At 31.7% G+C, this 18,178-nt stretch overlaps 2 protein-coding genes across 3 annotated transcripts in view; one reads left to right on the top strand and one right to left on the bottom strand.

Annotated features, from left to right (window-relative positions):
* Window positions 1-5,932, bottom strand: part of LOC125070913 (metastasis-associated protein MTA3) — a 57,322-nt gene extending 51,390 nt beyond the window's left edge. The window contains exon 1 of the mRNA XM_047680928.1: window positions 5,589-5,932. Within this exon, the coding sequence (XP_047536884.1) occupies window positions 5,589-5,616 (28 nt within the window). The 5' untranslated portion in view covers window positions 5,617-5,932. The remainder of the gene's footprint in view (window positions 1-5,588) is intronic.
* A 518-nt stretch (window positions 5,933-6,450) lies between these two features.
* On the top strand, window positions 6,451-17,425 carry LOC125070859 (protein transport protein Sec23A). 2 transcript variants are annotated; one of them, XM_047680851.1, is made up of 14 exons: window positions 6,451-6,593; window positions 6,680-6,967; window positions 7,116-7,371; window positions 7,668-8,238; window positions 8,481-8,623; window positions 8,779-8,918; window positions 9,005-9,123; window positions 9,216-9,369; window positions 9,797-9,948; window positions 10,670-10,844; window positions 11,158-11,313; window positions 15,612-15,677; window positions 15,994-16,014; window positions 17,192-17,425. In XM_047680851.1, the coding sequence occupies exons 2-14, from the start codon at window positions 6,689-6,691 to the stop codon at window positions 17,279-17,281; spliced, it is 2,322 nt and encodes a 773-aa protein (XP_047536807.1). In that variant the 5' UTR covers window positions 6,451-6,593; window positions 6,680-6,688; the 3' UTR covers window positions 17,282-17,425. The 2 variants fall into 2 exon arrangements, with proteins under 2 accessions (XP_047536807.1, XP_047536810.1); XM_047680854.1 differs by lacking the exon at window positions 15,994-16,014.
* The last annotated feature ends 753 nt before the right edge of the window (window positions 17,426-18,178 follow it).

The following is an 18,178-nucleotide window of genomic DNA, read 5'->3' as shown; positions in this document are numbered from 1 at the left end:
AATTTTAAATATTTAATATATATATATCTTTAAAATTTTGCCTTTGTTTAATAGTTATATATACAACTTCGCCACACCATATTCACAAAATATAAGGTTAGATTAGATTAATTAGATTTAGCACAGTCAAAGATTTTCAATTTTTTTTTGTCACTTGTAATTTCAAGATGTTTAATCCCAAAGTGGACTATAAATATTTCCTTTAGTAATAATAAGAATATTTTACGATCTTTCTTATAAATAAAGTTGCCGTTAAACGTTGTTTATTAGTGCTTAAACACTGATTCCTCTCTATTTGTCATAATTTATTTAATATACGAACGAAGAAGACAGTACTTTTTAACTAATAACCTTGTAAACAACATTTATTGGTTAACGTTTGTTTAAAAACATATAAGAAAATTAAAATGTAAAAGTAGAACAACTACGAGAATAGTTTTGCGCCATTAAATTTATTTAAAAATAAAAATTAAAGCCGTATAGTTTTAATTTTATGCCATTTCATAATTTCAGTCACCGTAAACTTGAAAGACTGCATTGGAACATTAAAGGGCTGTAACTTTATTTAAACTACTGTAATTTTGATTTTAACGGAGTCGTAAAACCGCAATTTAACAAGAATAAAATTATTTATCATCGTCGAACGTCCGTTTAGGCATTCATGAGATGGTTTGCAAACACTTACCAATTTTACTTACCAATTTTAATTTTTCTATTTTTTTTTACTTTTTTTTATTGTTTGTCGAGCAAACAATAAAAAAAACTAATACGTGTGCATTTCGGATCATTGACCTACTAACTGATTTGGTTGACGATGAAAAAAATTAAATACGTTACGGTTTTAGATAAAAATATTTCATTTAACGAGTACTATTCGAATAACAGGAAGGTTTAACGAAAAAGTACAATATTTGCGTTATTCGAATTTAACTTTAATAGTTTAATGTAGTAATATTTATAATAATTCTATTTATAAACTTGTTTATTTCTGCGTTTGAAACGTCTATCCGTAATAGCACTGTGAACAAACATTATAATATGAAGATTTCTAACATAAAGCGCAAGTTGACATCCGGGCAAATTTTATGTAAACTTTATCATTATTTTATTTATGTATCGGTTGTGAAATTAAAAACGTTGAATATATATTTTATATATACGACTGGTATGTATAATATATGTATGATCCTAAGTATTTTCTGTAAAAAAGGAAGCACGTGACATTATTTAAAATGTTAACAAAAATGTAACAGTTGAAATTTACGGAAAGAGATCGGAAAGAACTTTCTTTAAATACAGGTTATAAACTATGAAAATTGTATCTTTTTTTTTTAATTGGGGTATATAACCTCTCCCTTATTTATTAATGACGACCAGTCGGCAGAGGTAGGCCGAGGCCATGTATTAAGAGCAAAGCAAAAGCTTCTCCGAAACGCGTTGCAAACTACTAACAAAAGTAGAAGTATTGTGTACAGATTTAGTATTTTGTTAGCTGGACATCCCGAAAAAACCGTTTAATTTTTTAATAAAACTCTATCCTCTAGGTTAGATGTAAATATAATACATATATAATGCCATACCAGTTTATGTTATTCTGTGCGACTGAAAGACTTACGAAGCGTCGTTATAATTTTAACGGCTACTTTTAACGCGGTAACGTTTTGAGTATGGAGACGATGTGCGTCGGAAAATTGTTAGTAAAATAATAAATTACGGCAACTGGTCGGTCGAGTTTAGCTTGTCAGGACCAGTTTATTGTTCGGAAACGTACTTAGGTATGCAACTTTCACCAGTGGACGACGGTAATTGCGAGCTCATAGCGTCAAACGAATCATTGTTTCCTATATGTTATGATCGCGTCACTTTTTTTTTTAGATCTTGAATATTTTAGGCTTTGACGGTTCATCATATTATGTAATTCACTGTAAGACTTCTACCACCAACTGTTTTGATAAAATACCAGACATATATACATGCTCTCCTCAACTTGCTTAAATATATTTTGTATGACATCTTCATAGTAGTAAATTAGTAACATAATATCTTTATTAACATTGATAAATAAATAAAATTAATTGTTTGATGTAAAAAAAGATAGTGAAATAATATATAATTCCGACCAGTTGATATTTCCCTACATATTACCATCTACAAAATGCTATTGAATCTGAGTAATTATTACGCATCGAATAATTGTTCCAATAATATATTAGACTTGTATGTTACTCTCTAAAGTTAACATCTATTACCGGATGTTTACAACTGCAGGATTAGGATAAAGGTACTACTAATCGTCGTACGACGAAAAGATCGACTAACATAACGTCCGTCCCAAAACATGTATGCTTTAAGACCGATATAAACATTAGCCCAAGCGTGAATACATCCCGCAACCATAGGTTTATAAAACAGGTTAGCTGCCACTGCGCCAGACGACCAAATGAAATATGTGATCTAGCATCTACAAAAAAGATTTTATGTCGTGTAATTGGAATCAAATTCTACGAATACTTCCTAACGTTACATTCGTGCTGTAAAAAAAACTCGGGTTGACCCCATTGTTGCCACTATAATAGGATATTAGTATACAGCTGCCCCATCTTGTGTATCAATATAAAGGGGGCAGAATAGCTGTTGGGCACTTATTATGTTTAAACAAACTGTTGCATTTTCAGCGAAAACTCATAAATACGGTCGCATACTTTCTGATGTGAATTTAAAAAAAAGAAGAATATAACGGATTTTCGTAAAGTGCGGTAGAGCATAACATTGCATTTTTATTTCATTCAATTTGCTTCTAAAAAAAGTTATTTTTTTTTAGTTTTAAGCTTTTCAATAAATGAAACATATTTCTGTTAATTTTGCAATTCGATTAATGCCCGTTTATACTGCACATGTAGTTGCTTAAAACTCGACATCGAATTTCTAATCATTTCTGGATCACAAACAAAATAATAAATATACTCAAATAAAAATTTTTCAATATATTCTTATCACTATTTCTAAAATGTAAAGATAAATATGAGATTAAAATTCCTTGATTAAATCCCCTAGCACAATTAATAAACAAAATGTACAAAATAATATATATTAAATTAGAAATGATAGTTTAAATAAGAACTGTTATCAAAATGTTAAAAGATAATATTACATTGCTTCTACAAATTTCCTATAGAAAGATTTTTACTATGTTATTGTATATTTTAAGCCAACCTGGATAGTGATGGCATCATTATATATATGGATGATCAATGAATGCTGAGGTATTTTGATATTGGATGGTGTAAAATGTACAAAAATTAAATCAATTATAGTAAATTAAAATTATAGTTTATATAAAAATGTATATAAAAAACAATATTGGTTAAAATATTTTTTTAATCCTTGTATATTTTTGATATTTAACTATTATTTATTTAACTTCATCAACTTAAACAACTCTTTACTTAGCACAACCAATACAATCGCAACATCCATCAAATCTTATTTATGGCTTTTAATATTTGAAGTGCTGACAATAATCATAATTTAAATTGCATAAATATGCTTTGTGACGGTATTATTAATAAGTTATAGCTGATATGTATGCAAAAAATGTATGTATTTATAAATGCAACATGCATTTTAATATGGAAATGTGAATTCTTTCTGAGTTTGTTTTGTTTGGTTTAAGAGCTTAAGTGATATAGAAATTAAACTAAAAAAAAAATGCTCTTATATTCTCATGTATCAACAATGCTGGCAGTTTTGTTTTTTTTTTCATACTTTTGGAAAGTTAATTTGTTAAGACTTTTCTTTATTTAATATTTGGTTTAGAGTCTAAGTGTCCATATTACGGTGAATATATTTTGATACCATAATTAGAGTAATTTTTCCTTACACAAAAATTTATAATAATTATGAGGCAAAACAAAATTGGTTCTTTAAGCTTAAATGGGTTAATTATTAAATTTAAAATACTGTTTATACTTGGTTAAAAATATTATTTTACACATTACATATTTCATCATTTTAAAGTTAAGATAAGAAGTTGTCTTAACTAAATAGTAAATACTTTTTAGGAAAATGGTTTTGTATTACTCATTAGTTTTCTAGTTAACTTACAAAATAAATACTATATCACATTCATAATATATTTCAACTTCTTTGACCTCAATCAATTATCTAGATTAGTTTATATACTTATATATTATTGATTTCACGAAATTGTTTCAATAACAGTTTCGAAATATTATATTACAATCTTTAAAGAAAATGTGGAACATTTAGTAAGCAAAGTAAAAGTTGACACAGTACTATCAAAAGGTGAATGAACTCATTTACATAGGTGATTAAAAGTATGTGAAATAAAAACATGGAAAGAGTATTAATTAGACATTTTTACATATTACAGATTATGCTATTACTTTTTCAAGTGTAATAAGATAATATAGGTATCTTTTATTAACAAAATATATGAATTTTCTTTAAGGATTTTTATTTTTATTTAAATATATTGCCGGTATTGTATATTGTTTATATTAATTATATATTTAAGTGGTCATACCTTTTTAATAAAATTTCAAGGTAATATATATATGTAGGTCAAGTTTTTCTTTACCACACACAAGGATTTATTTTAAGTAGGCATTTTAAGGTTAAAATAAAAAAAAGAACCTTAATGTTGAAATTATAATAATATATTACAGTCATCTTAAGTAATCAAATTTTAATAGAACAACTAAATGTTTGATTAAAATAAAGACAATTTTTATCATTATATAAAGTTTTAACAAAAAAAATTATTAGTGGTGTTAAGAATATATTATAAAATAATGAACTTTATTTAAATTATGTATTAAAAGTTTGGTATAAATGTAAAACAATGGTTTGTTAATATGATACAACAAGTTTTCAATGACGTGATATTTACTGATAGGAAGTAGTCTAAAAGGAAGAGCTAATTAACATTCGGCGTGGCGACCGCGAAGCGCGCCACACGAGTCGCCAGCTCCCGCGACAAAGCCAACTCTCGACCACCACATAGAGGCGCCCCCAACTAACACCCGCCATATAAAATATAAACTTCAATCGAATACACAAAAAATCTTATGTTTGAAACTCTTTCAGTCGGATTACCTGGTACCGATTAAATGACCCATTCTAGTAACCATTAATATCGAAATATCTAACAAAATGTTTTGACAACATCAATTATAACCTAAAATCTCGTGTCAAACCTAACAAAACTCGACAAAGAACATAGAAAACGCACTAATAAACAACCGCCAAGACTTCGATTCCCATGTCTAACAAACCGCACGCAGATACGCAAGCCGATACAATGATACCTAGATGCAAATGCTAATGTCCTATTTGAAGAAATTTGGTAAAATAATAAGTTATTGATAAATATATTTTAGCCGGCAAGTTTTGTTCGAAATCTCTTTTAAAACGAAACATTTTTTTAAAAATCGCGTAATATAACAATACTGGACTAATTAATGTGAGCAATTAATGAAGGTACGACAATCAAAGCAAAGCACCGCTAGTCGGCTGGCGGTGAACCGGCGAAGCTACAACAAAAATAACCAATTATTGTTACTTACCGCCGACTCTGTACATATTCGCAGCCATTTTTATACACAATCACTATTCATTAACACTTAATTAATCTACATCTGACACAATTAATAACTATAACACTATGTAATTGAGCTTTTAACAATGTTTTTCATCACGTTAACTCCGGACGCCTTTCGCTGATCGCCATTTTCTTTCACACTACCTACTAATTTGGCCAGTGCGCAGTCGCACTTTTTGGCGTAAACTTCCTGCTCTTGAAACAAAGCAATGACATGTCATTAAATTAATGTGCACTTATTTTTTTCCGAAATATGTATAACTTTAAATAATAGTATAAATTATTTTACAAATCATGTCCTACAATTGAAATATAATTTACTATATCCTAAAATTAAAAAAAAAAAAATGTTTCATTCAGAAACGTTTCGTTACGTTACTGTAAAAATCGTATGTGATAGCTTTTTTTCTACATTTTTATGATAATGTTAGATTTTCCATGTAATTCCATTTATTTCAAATATATTTTTATTAAAATCAAATGCACAAGTAGCCTTTTTTCTTATTTGAAAGTCGTTTTAATTTTGTCTTCTTGGTATAATAGTATATATTTCTGCATTGAATGGAACGTTATGTTTGTAAACCATAGACAAGGACGCTCACATTCTCTATGGAAGTTTCGTCTACAAACAACAATTATGATTAAATAAAATAATTATTTTAATTAAATTAAAATTAAGATTACTTTATTTCATAAAATAATAAGTAATTTCTTTGTCTATACATATCAAATTAAATGAATAAAGGTTTATTTTTCTTCCTGCGTTTACAAAAATGACGTGGCCAAAGTGACAGTTCCAAAGTGGATTGTCTATGGTGTTGCTTAATTGACTATTGCCAAATCAGCTAGGCTGATCCGTCTGGTAGAAAATTTTGTGAAATCGGAATTAATTCATGTTCTGAATGTATTTGGATTGACATAGCTCCAAATTGCTAGTGTATCTAGCTTATAATCGTCATATGTACTCTTGGTTCGTATCAATTTAATTTTGAACGGTCGTAATTTTATGAAGTGTTTTATGTGAATTGCTGATTGTTTTTCGTGTTACGTTTATAGAACAGTGATATGGCGACCTATGAAGAGTTTATTCAACAGAATGAGGATAGGGATGGCATAAGGTTTACTTGGAATGTGTGGCCATCCAGTAGAATCGAAGCGACAAGGCTTGTCGTCCCATTAGTTTCTCTGTACCAACCTTTAAAGGAACGGCCAGATCTGCCTCCAATTGAATATGAACCTGTACTTTGTACACGTAATACATGTCGGGCAGTGCTGAATCCAATGTGCCAGGTTGATTATAGAGCTAAACTATGGGTGTGCAACTTCTGTTTCCAAAGAAATCCAGTAAGTACATGTCTATTTAATATGATAAGAAGTAAGTTTTATCGAAGTTAGTCTATTAACATTTTATATTTATTTATAACATTTCTGCTAATTATTTATCAGTAGGTATATATATTATTTTATTATTTATAATTGTTGTATTTTCCAGTTCCCTCCACAATATGCAGCCATTTCAGAGCAACATCAGCCAGCTGAATTGGTTCCACACTTTTCTACAATAGAGTACACTATCACAAGAGCTCAGAGTATGCCTCCAATTTTCTTATTAGTTGTGGACACATGCTTAGATGAGGAAGAGTTAGGAGCACTTAAAGATTCCCTTCAGACATCTCTTAGTTTAATGCCACAAAATGCACTCGTTGGTCTCATTACATTTGGCCGAATGGTACAAATTCATGAACTTGGTAAGTGTTTAAATTTTCTGTTATTTTAAGTTATCTTATTCATCTTCAGTATATAATGTGAATATAAGAATCAAATTGTTTAATATAACTTCCTAAATATGGAGTACATATTACAGTAATATACTTCAATGAGCTTATTTTTGTCCTCTGCATCTTCCTGCTTTAAAATATCAATATGCTAAGAATTATATTGATAGCTCTATTGCTGCTTGAGTGATGTACAAACCAATGAACACACAGTTGCACACATTAGTCGTGTTTTGAACATACATATTAATACACTTATTTGTTTTTAGGTACTGAAGGCATATACAAATGCTATGTATTCAAAGGGACGAAAGATTTGTCAGGAAAACAAATACAGGAGCAACTTGCTATTGGCCGTGTCAATGCACCAAATCCTCAACAACGAACTGGAGCACCAGCACCTCAACCACCAGCACACCGTTTCCTGCAACCCGTTAAACAATGTGACATGGCTCTTACTGACTTACTTAGTGAACTTGGTCGGGATCCATGGCCACTTGGTGTAGGCAAACGTCCTTTAAGAAGCAGTGGTGTTGCACTCTCGTTAGCTGTAGGTTTATTAGAAGTAACCTATCCCAATACGGGTGCGAGAATAATGATGTTCCTCGGTGGGCCATGCTCTCAGGGGCCAGGTCAAGTAGTCAATGATGAATTGAAACAGCCTATTAGGTCTCATCATGATATTCACAAGGATAATGCAAAATATATGAAGAAAGCCATTAAGCACTATGAGGCTTTGTCATTGAGAGCAGCTACTAATGGACATGCCATAGATATATATTCCTGTGCACTGGATCAAACCGGTTTGATGGAGATGAAACAGTGTTGCAATTCAACAGGGTGAGTCAATTTTTGTAATGATTTAAAAAATATTTCCTAATTTGAAATATTTTTGTCCTATTGGTACTCATTATGGTATTTCAAATTTATATGTGTCATTAAATTTGATTAAATCAATGAATATTCTTTAATATAAAGTTTTAGAAATCAAATATGGAATAAAAAAAATATTTGATTTAATATTATGAAGTTTTATGAAGGAAATCATTTATAAAGGGTTTAATTCTTTTTCTTTTTTCTAGGGGCCATATGGTGATGGGAGATTCTTTCAACTCTTCACTATTCAAACAAACTTTCCAAAGAGTTTTTGCTAAAGATCAAAAAGGTGACTACAAAATGGCCTTCAATGGAACCTTGGAAGTCAAATGCAGTCGTGAACTCAAAAGTAAGGTTTAATCATTGGTGAAAAATTATCAGCTTTTTGATTTTATACAAATATTGTATTTGTTTTGATATATAATTCTAATGTCAGTCACCATTTATCTCTTTGTTTTTTTTTTTAAATTGATGTGTGTTTTTAACAATGCATATTATTTACAGTTACTGGTGCAATTGGTTCGTGTGTGTCACTTAATGTAAAGGGTCCATGCGTGTCTGATCAAGAGGTGGGGATGGGCAACACTTGCCAATGGAAGATGTGCACATTCACGCCCAGCACTACTATGGCTATTTTCTTTGAGGTATGTAATTATTATTACTTATATTATAAAAGAAAACAGACAAATTATTTTTGAAATTTTCTATAAAATACACAAAAAATATTTAGGTGGTAAACCAGCATGCAGCACCTGTTCCCCAAGGCGGTCGTGGATGCGTTCAACTCATTACTCAATATCAGCACTCGAGTGGAAAGCGTCGTGTACGCGTCACTACTGCCGCTCGGAAGTGAGATTCAATTATATTTTGATGCCAAAATAGAAAAATTCAATTATTTTGTACCAGGAGTACAGTCGGAGTAATCGTTAATTGCGTTCCAGCTGGGGCGACGCGGCGGCCAACCTGCACCACATCGCGGCCGGCTTCGACCAGGAGGCGGCGGCGGTGGTCATGGCGCGGCTCGTGGTGTACCGCGCCGAGCAGGAGGACGGTCCCGACGTGCTGCGCTGGCTCGACCGTATGCTCATCAGGCTGGTACGTTGACGTATTGTGATCATAACTGATGCCTTGGCTAGCTTGTGCGGCTTCAGTTAGGCTCGGCTTACATCGATATGGCTATACTTATACTATATGCTATAAATAATTGAGTAATTTATAAAAAAAATAAACATTAGTGCATCAATATTTATAAAGTTAAAAATTTGTTTATATTTGTGATTTATTTTCATCAAATCTGGGTCAATAGTTTAGTCATCAAGTGTAACAGACGGACAAACAGACAGAGTTACCTACGCACTTATAATATTAGTATAATTTGTAATTTAACAATAGTTCAATACCCTTTTCGGAGTTGATGTTTGGTGCTTATTATTATTTATTTATTTATCTAAGGCATCGCGTTAAATCTATAGACAAGCAAGTTCAATTTGTTTATATTATAAAATGTTTGTTTAAACTTCAGTGTCAAAAGTTTGGCGAATACGCGAAGGACGATCCGAACAGCTTCCGTCTCTCAGAAAACTTCAGTCTGTATCCGCAGTTCATGTACCACCTGCGGCGTTCGCAATTCCTGCAGGTCTTCAATAACTCACCCGATGAAACGACATTCTACAGGTATTTTTATTTTATTTATTTTATTCGGGAAACAAACAGTACAAATTAACATAATTAAAAAAAAAAAAACAAAAAATATAAATCATTGACCAATAAAGTTTCCACAATTAAATAATACATAGAATAATGCGAGCAAGTTAATTACAATTAAAAAAAAAAAAAAATCTAAGGTATGTTGAGTTTATAACGTCAATTCTATCTGTGGATACTATACTTAGTAGTAGTCTCTTTACGTCGTCTAGGTAGTTAGCCAGGGATGTTATTGAGCTCCGTAACCTAAACCGAAATATTTAGTATTTTTGTGTTACTTTATGAAGGGTGAGTGAGACACTGAAACCACAGGCATAAGTGAAATGACACCATCGCTCCCATAAAGACTAAAATGTCTATGGGCAAAGGTGACCACTCTGCACTTTGAAAAAAAAAACTATATTTAATGTGATCAACAAACCAAAAAAAAATATTGTAAAAAAACATGTTTGTCTTTGCCAGCTGTATCCTTATTGTCAACTTTAGAATTATAATAATGCCATGCAGACCAAGCGTAGTGTCTTTGTTTAGTCTAAGGTAGACTGGGCTTAAACACTAACATATGACTAGGTCCACTTCCCTAAAATTATAAAAATAATAATCCAACTTGTATATACTATATATGACTTAATTATGTATTTTTACATTTTTATTTCTATCTCCAGTTTTTGATAATTTATCTTTATTTCAGGCATATGCTGATGCGGGAAGACTTAACGCAGTCTCTAATTATGATTCAGCCGATTCTGTACTCGTACAGTTTCGGAGGTCCGCCCGAGCCGGTGCTATTAGATACATCCTCCATACAACCAGATCGCATTTTGCTTATGGACACATTCTTCCAAATACTTATCTATCACGGCGAGGTAATGTTTTTCAAATATATATTTTTTTATTGTGATTTGTAGATTGTAAATAGAGTACTTAGAATTACTCGTGACTCACAATGCGCATCTGAACGGGAGTTCCATTCCCTTGATAGCTTTTTATATCAGATACAATTTTATAGGTATATCTCCACTAATTCAACAAGTCCTCAATATTTTACCCCACGGGGAGACATTCAAATATACAATCTCGGTAGATTAAAATATATCTTTAATGTTATGGGCTTGTTTTTGTGAAGAGTAATGTCAATGTAATGCAAAGTAATGATTATGAACCGCCCCGCTGCCGCAGACGATAGCCCAGTGGCGCGCGCTGCGCTACCAGGACATGGCGGAGTACGAGAGCTTCGCGCAGCTGCTGCGCGCGCCCGTGGACGACGCGCAGGAGATCCTGCAGAGCCGCTTCCCCGTGCCGCGGTACATCGACACCGAGCACGGCGGCTCGCAGGTGACGCGCTACTTTATCTTACACGTTGAGCGTCTCATAATATTCCATGACGAATACTTTATGTTCAGAAACGGCTCTAACGATTCGGCTCTACTTTTAATTATTATATAAAGATTTATCTGTGTAGGTTTCTGTCGCGAAAAAATGCAATTTGCTTAAAAAAAATACGTAACGAAAAATTATCAGACCGAGCAAAAATCCTCTGCCCAGGGAAGAGCTAAGCACTTATTAGTGTCGTTTGTCAAGTCAACTGCATACTGGGTACGACTTTCGCTGGTATTAAATTTATATTGCTAACATTTATTATTATATAATAAGTGAATCGAAAAATACTATAAACTCAATAATGACATGTCAACCGTTTGACGTTAATGTAATGTTTCTTATTGAATATTATCTGAAATATTGGGTATTAAATTTGATTGAGCATCTTATCAGTTACATTACCGAGAAACGAGATTCAAATGTATTTTGATGGTAGAGAATACTACAATATTATCTCCGATTAAACAAAATGCTGTATTAAAAGAAATTGTAAAATTTTCTTACTTTTTTAATAACATAATTTAAAATACAAAATTTGAAATATTTAAAATTTAAAACAAATTAACTAAGCGGTTTCTACACTGCGAACTCTGCTTCTGGACGCTAATATTCTTTCGAGCATGTCGGTCACTTTCTTTTGTGACTTTAGGAAATTATTGAAATGTGTATCGTCGTACGACTGAAGTTTCTTCATATGGTTGAGCGACATCTGTTGCCGGGAGGCTATTTTACGATTGCAACAATCGACCATTTGTTTCGAATAAGCGTATCTTTCATCACAACAATCAACTCTATTTGTATGTTCTCTCTGTTTTATATTATCGAAATAATCTCTTTCTCTTTCTAATTTTTCGTGAAATCGCGGTCTAGGTCCACGTTTGACGCCATCACCCCGATGTACTGGCTGCTTGTATCGATGTAACGATACTCTGTCTGTGTCTCTGTTGGTTATTGTAAGTCTTTTCTCGTTCTGGTGGTTTAGATCGTAAGGAGTCGGTTCTTGAGATTTCAAAATTCGAATCTCTGATATTTTTGGAATATAATTGTTTCTTGAATCAGATATTATTTTCTCATCGTCAACTCCCGACTCACCGATTCTGTAGGGTCTCATCGTAGTGACTATAATATTTTGATTGATTGGATTCTCTGGTTTATCAACCGGTATACCCAACGGTGGAATTTCCATATTGTTAGTTTGGAAAGTGATCGGCAGTGCTCTTTTCTTGGGCGCTTCTATTATGGATGCAGAAGCATTCGATCTAAATTTATGCATTTGTTGAGAAAAATTGTAGATCTTTTTTGATTTTGAGTCAATGTACTGTTTCGTCTTGTAGTTGCTTTGGGTGTTTACCATACGGTTATTTATTATTGGTACCACTCCAGGATAATTGTAATGTATTCCTTCCTCTTTCAACGCACTATCCTTTTTATTTTCGCTGGAAATTATTAATGTTTTGTGATTTAGAGTTTTGATTTCTTCAAATAGATCCATAAATTTGTTTAAAATCGTTTGTTCAAAGTGTGGGTTTTCTATTTTGACTGTTGGTGCTATTAATTCTATAAATAAAAGAGAAAATATATATAATTAAAAGGCAGGCCTCAAAAATATTTACATACTCATTGGGTTGTTATAAGTTTGGATAGCCTTAAGACATTTAATTTAAAATAATGTTTGCTTCGGTTTGCAAGCCAGATTAACTTAAAAAAATATTTTGAAATTACTCCAAAATACTTAAAGGTTATTTAAAAAAAAAAAAAATTAAACTTACCTCTTTTTGTCGTAATGGACCTTGTGTTAAGTTTTTCTGTCGTAGTATAACTCGCTGTCGTCTGAAATATTTCCTTTCTGAGATCATTTAAAACTAATTCCTTAACGCAATTTGCTATTTCTTTAATGATATTTTGTGATACTTTTTGTTCTGTTGTTTTAGGCCGTATTAATTTTTCTATAGTAGAACTTTGTTCACGATCCGAAAATTTATCGAAGTGTATGTTCTCGATTTCTTTGTTATTGACATTTGAATTTTCAACACTTCTATCCCTCGATTTGGTTGGGTAATACGATTCAAGGGCATTAAGTATATTAGCACTTATTGGTCTTGGTTCGCTCTGGCCTCTGTCTGAATTTCGTTCGGGTATTTTAAGTTGCCAATCGTTTTTGCTAGGGTTGTTGATTAAAGAATATTGCTTTATTGGCATTGCCATAACTTTCAATGGTTCCATTTCAACAGGTGCCATTCCAGCAGAATTAGTCTTATAATTTTCTGTATTTTTCTTGTCATTTCGTGTTCCCAATAAATAAAAATCGTTATAGTCTCCATTGTCAAGAATCTTCTTTGCAGGTTTATTTTTATTTTGATTTTTCAAAAGAAAATTTACTAATAACTTTTGAATGGCATCTGATTCATTTGAATTCGAAGCGTCTGGAACGTTCCTTTTATTCTTCTGCTCTGGTCTGTAATTCTTATTTACTGCGTCATTCCCGGCGCTTATTTTTAATGGAGATTCTGTTGTTTTACTGGTGTTGTCAATTTTGATATCTCTCCAGAAATTAAGAACGCTCTTTAATTCGGGCTGGCCATCGACATATTTTATCTCATCTTCGTTATTTTTATTTTTATCTTCATATTTATTGAAACTAACGTTATTCTTGAAATTATTATTTGTAAGGTTATTAATATTCACGTCTTCAATTTTCGGTGTGAAATTATTTATCGAAACTGTAAAAGGAAAATATTAGTTATATATTTTTTGGGTTATATTTTACTGTGTTGATATAAACTATTTACTTACTTTTAGTTACAATAGTATTTATATTCGGCGTTGTATTTTCGTAATTCAAATAATGATATGTTGTGCATTCTTGAAGTAGTTCTCTGAAATTAATTTACTTTGAAACAATTTGTTACACCTTCCATGTTTAGGCGATAAAGTATGAAAACTCACTCACTTATTGTTCAAATCGTGTATGTTTACATTGTGTCGCTGGAGTTTATTCAACATGTTCGCGTCCAAGTCATCTTTTTGCATTTCGCTCAACAATAGAACGCACATCAAGTCTGAAATATTGATAAATTATTATCGTACACCAAATTTTACTATTCAATACGTACACTTTAATGTTTGAAAGATATATTGAATTATATGGGGTGTTATATTTCGTATAAGATTATTATCGGAACCTTTTATTCGGTCTAAGCGCTGTGTGCTCGGACCGTTTGCATGTATTCGAGATAACGTACATGAGACAGCCACCGCAGCCAACAGTACCCGGCACAGGCACAACATTCTTACGCCTTATCACTGCGCCACCTGACGGCCGCCGCTCTGAATTCAGCCATTGTTATCGAGTTTGTGTTAATAAAACTAACCGCGGGACGACGTCTATCCCGCCACGTGTCATTTCACTTTGGGCACTATATCACTAGCGAATTTGTCATACACGTATTTTGGTTCGAATATTAATAAAGTAATATTATAAGCAATTAATACAATTCTCATAGTCTCAAAGTTTTTAAAATATAAAAAAAATATATTCGACCCAATTTAATCCACTGCTGGACATATGCAGGTAAGCTAAGCGTATACATAGAGCACCAGTCATTGTTCTATGAGGCGGTTGGCTTGTCGACTGACCTAATTGCTTCTCTTGGCCACCACTCAGCCCAGCCCAACTGTTTTATTTACACGATCAACGATAGAGGTGCTGGGTATAGACGCGATAAAATATTTTATTTAATATAGAATTATACTCGTATAGGTCTGTTTCATACGCACACATAATAGGCACCTATTATTGGCGGTAGGTTTTGTGAATTTGTTGTTTGTCTCTAAAACTTTAAATGAAACATTCATAACAATCACACAATATTTATTCAACAAATACATATAAGTATCCCATATCCTTCCTTGGTGTTCAAGTTTTCTTCTTACCAAATTTCATGAAATTCGGTTATTGGTTTGGCAGTGAAAGAGCGTCAGACAGACAGACAGACAGAGTTACTTTCACATTTATAATATTAGTATAGATTATATAAGATTTTAAATTAACATGGTTATTTTTATTACTAACAGTATTTAAAACGGGATATTTACCATGTTTTTTATTTTTATTTGTTGGAGCTCGATATTTCGACATTATCTACGAATGTCTTGTTCACGAGACTGAACTTGAACACTAACTGAACTACTTTATATCTTGTGATATATACATATAAAAAAAAATTAAAAACTAAATATTCCTCTAATTCCAGGCGAGATTCTTACTCTCGAAGGTCAACCCATCGCAGACTCACAACAACATGTACGCCTACGGAGGGGTAAGTTCGGTTGATATAAATAATAATGCATCGCATAAAATACTATATGTAGCACGATTTGAAATTTACAACTAGAAACTTAACGAAATAATTTTGTATGATGAAATTAATTTTTTCTTTGCACATTAGCTGTAATGACATTTGGAAACTTGGCAATTTCGTTGATTAAAGGTGACCTTATGGTGACAGAGAAATTGCCAACTATTTCAACGTTAACTTAGTGTTATGCATGTATTTGAGGTGCCATCGTAGCATGGTTTCAATTGATTTGTGTTTTTTTTTTCTTTTGTTTCATCATTTTTTTGGCGAATACCAGGCGATGCCGATACCATCAGCGGTAGATTTTTTTTTATTTATTTTTTTTTTGGGTTTCGCAATACTGGTTTTTTATGCTTATTTTCGGCTAATGCTAACTTTAAAATATTTATATAATTAATACTGGCTACATGTTTTTAGACTTACAGTAGGGCATGGCTTTGATCTTTAAGCTTATATATTCAGCAATAAATGTATGTTGTTATTTTCTAAACATTTTAAATACTTCATTATTTTATTTATAACAATGTAGTTGTATACAATATTTTTATTTATTTACTGTTATTATTTATATTAACGTTTAAATAACTCACGAATGGTTTCTAAAAAGCTAATCAACTAGTTGCCGCTAAAATATTTTTTATCATTACTGTTAATAAAATATACTTATTACGTAGTTATTGTTTTTAAGTAGGCTCTTATTATAACTTTTCTATAGTTATTGTGCGATATGAAATTAAAAATAAAGTTAACACCGGTTCCGAAGAGCAACGGAGAAATAACTCTTTTCCATCGAGTTAAATACATGTTATTTAAATCCAAAATATGTGTGGAAAAAGATATGGCCAGTAGAGAGAAAAACAGCTGAAATACCAAAATGATGGTTTGGGAAAATTAAATTAAAAGGAACAATGTTTAATCTCGTTTTCCAAAAGCACCATATCGTCGCTTCAGCTCTTTTTCCGCTGAAGATATCTACTTTACAACAGAGCCAAGAAAATTATATTTCATATGACTAACGTAAAATGTAAATGTTAAAATTGGATCTAAATTTTGATATCGACCAGTTGTAGCAACAATAACATTATGTTAAGAAAATTTTATTTTTATTTCGTGGGAATATAAAGTTATAATATTTTGTCCTTATTTAACTTTAATTGCTTCTCAATCACGAATTAACAGAATACGTCGACTTTACAATCGGATACATATTGTTTTGATATTTTTAATAGATTCCATCGATTAATTTGTATAATCGATTTGTTGGTAGAATTTAATATAATTTAAAATAGCATTTTAGAAACCGTACGTTTTAAATGTTATAAAATAATTGTTTAATGAAACTAAAAAAACCATAATGAATGGCGCAGTTCTAACTACATATATTGACTATTTTATGTAATATGTAAGCTTTTAACGAGGGCCTGTATGTTTGTTCATTCGGTCACTCGCTCACGATACTTTTTTAATTCCCTTAGGACGGCGGCGCGCCCGTGCTGACCGATGACGTCTCCCTTCAAGTCTTCATGGAACACTTGAAGAAATTAGCCGTGTCGTCGACAGCTTAATTATAAATTTATGTATATTTTACAACTTTCCGATATAATCAATACATGAAATAAATTATATTCCTGTTTTCATTTTATTTCATACATGTTGTACATTTGAAAGGATTTACTTTATATCATTACAAAATAAACTCTAAATATATAGTAATCTTTATTTCTCTCTTCTGAACTTATAAATATTCTTTGCGACCGTTTCTTGAAGATCTTGATGTGATATAAATAATTTAAAAAAAAAAAATGTCATAAATAATGGTTTATATAGATAAGTTATTATATGTCGCCGTAAAATTGTAACGACCTTTAGTATATAATAAATCTGAGATTTTAAATTATCGAAGAATTGTGAACGGAGTGTACAATTGATAATAGAATTGAATATTTATGTTTTTCAACTGTGTACAGATTGCTTGGATTGATTAAAAACTAGAGCTCCTTATAATTATTCGGTAACATACTCGTATATATACAAACAGATAAATAACACTAGAGCCCTACTGGATCCCTAAAAGTCTTACAGGATGATTGCTCTAATACGGAATGGTGGATTATAATACGCCAGAATATCGCCTAACACGTGCAGTTCCCACGCGACGTTTTCGGGCGGTTTCATCGAACACAAATTAAATTACAAAACGACATACAACAATTCAGTGGTACTTGCTTGGTTTGAACCTGCGATTTTAACGGTTCGAGTGATCTTACCGCCAGCCCTTCTCAGCTCTTTTTTTATGTTAACATGAAAAACAATGACAGAATCCATTTGTTATATTGTATTAAGTGTATTCCAAATTAACCCTTGTAAACTATTATAAAGAAAGTTCGTCAGGGTGAAATGAGAATTTTATTTACTTAACGATCGCAGCGCCACCTATCGTGTCTAAAATAAACCATCCAAGG

This window comes from Vanessa atalanta, chromosome 18 (assembly GCF_905147765.1).
Source record: "Vanessa atalanta chromosome 18, ilVanAtal1.2, whole genome shotgun sequence".
Taxonomy (NCBI): Eukaryota; Metazoa; Arthropoda; class Insecta; order Lepidoptera; family Nymphalidae; genus Vanessa; species Vanessa atalanta.
Note: the sequence above shows the minus strand (reverse complement) of the source record. Positions and strands in the feature narration are given on the sequence as shown.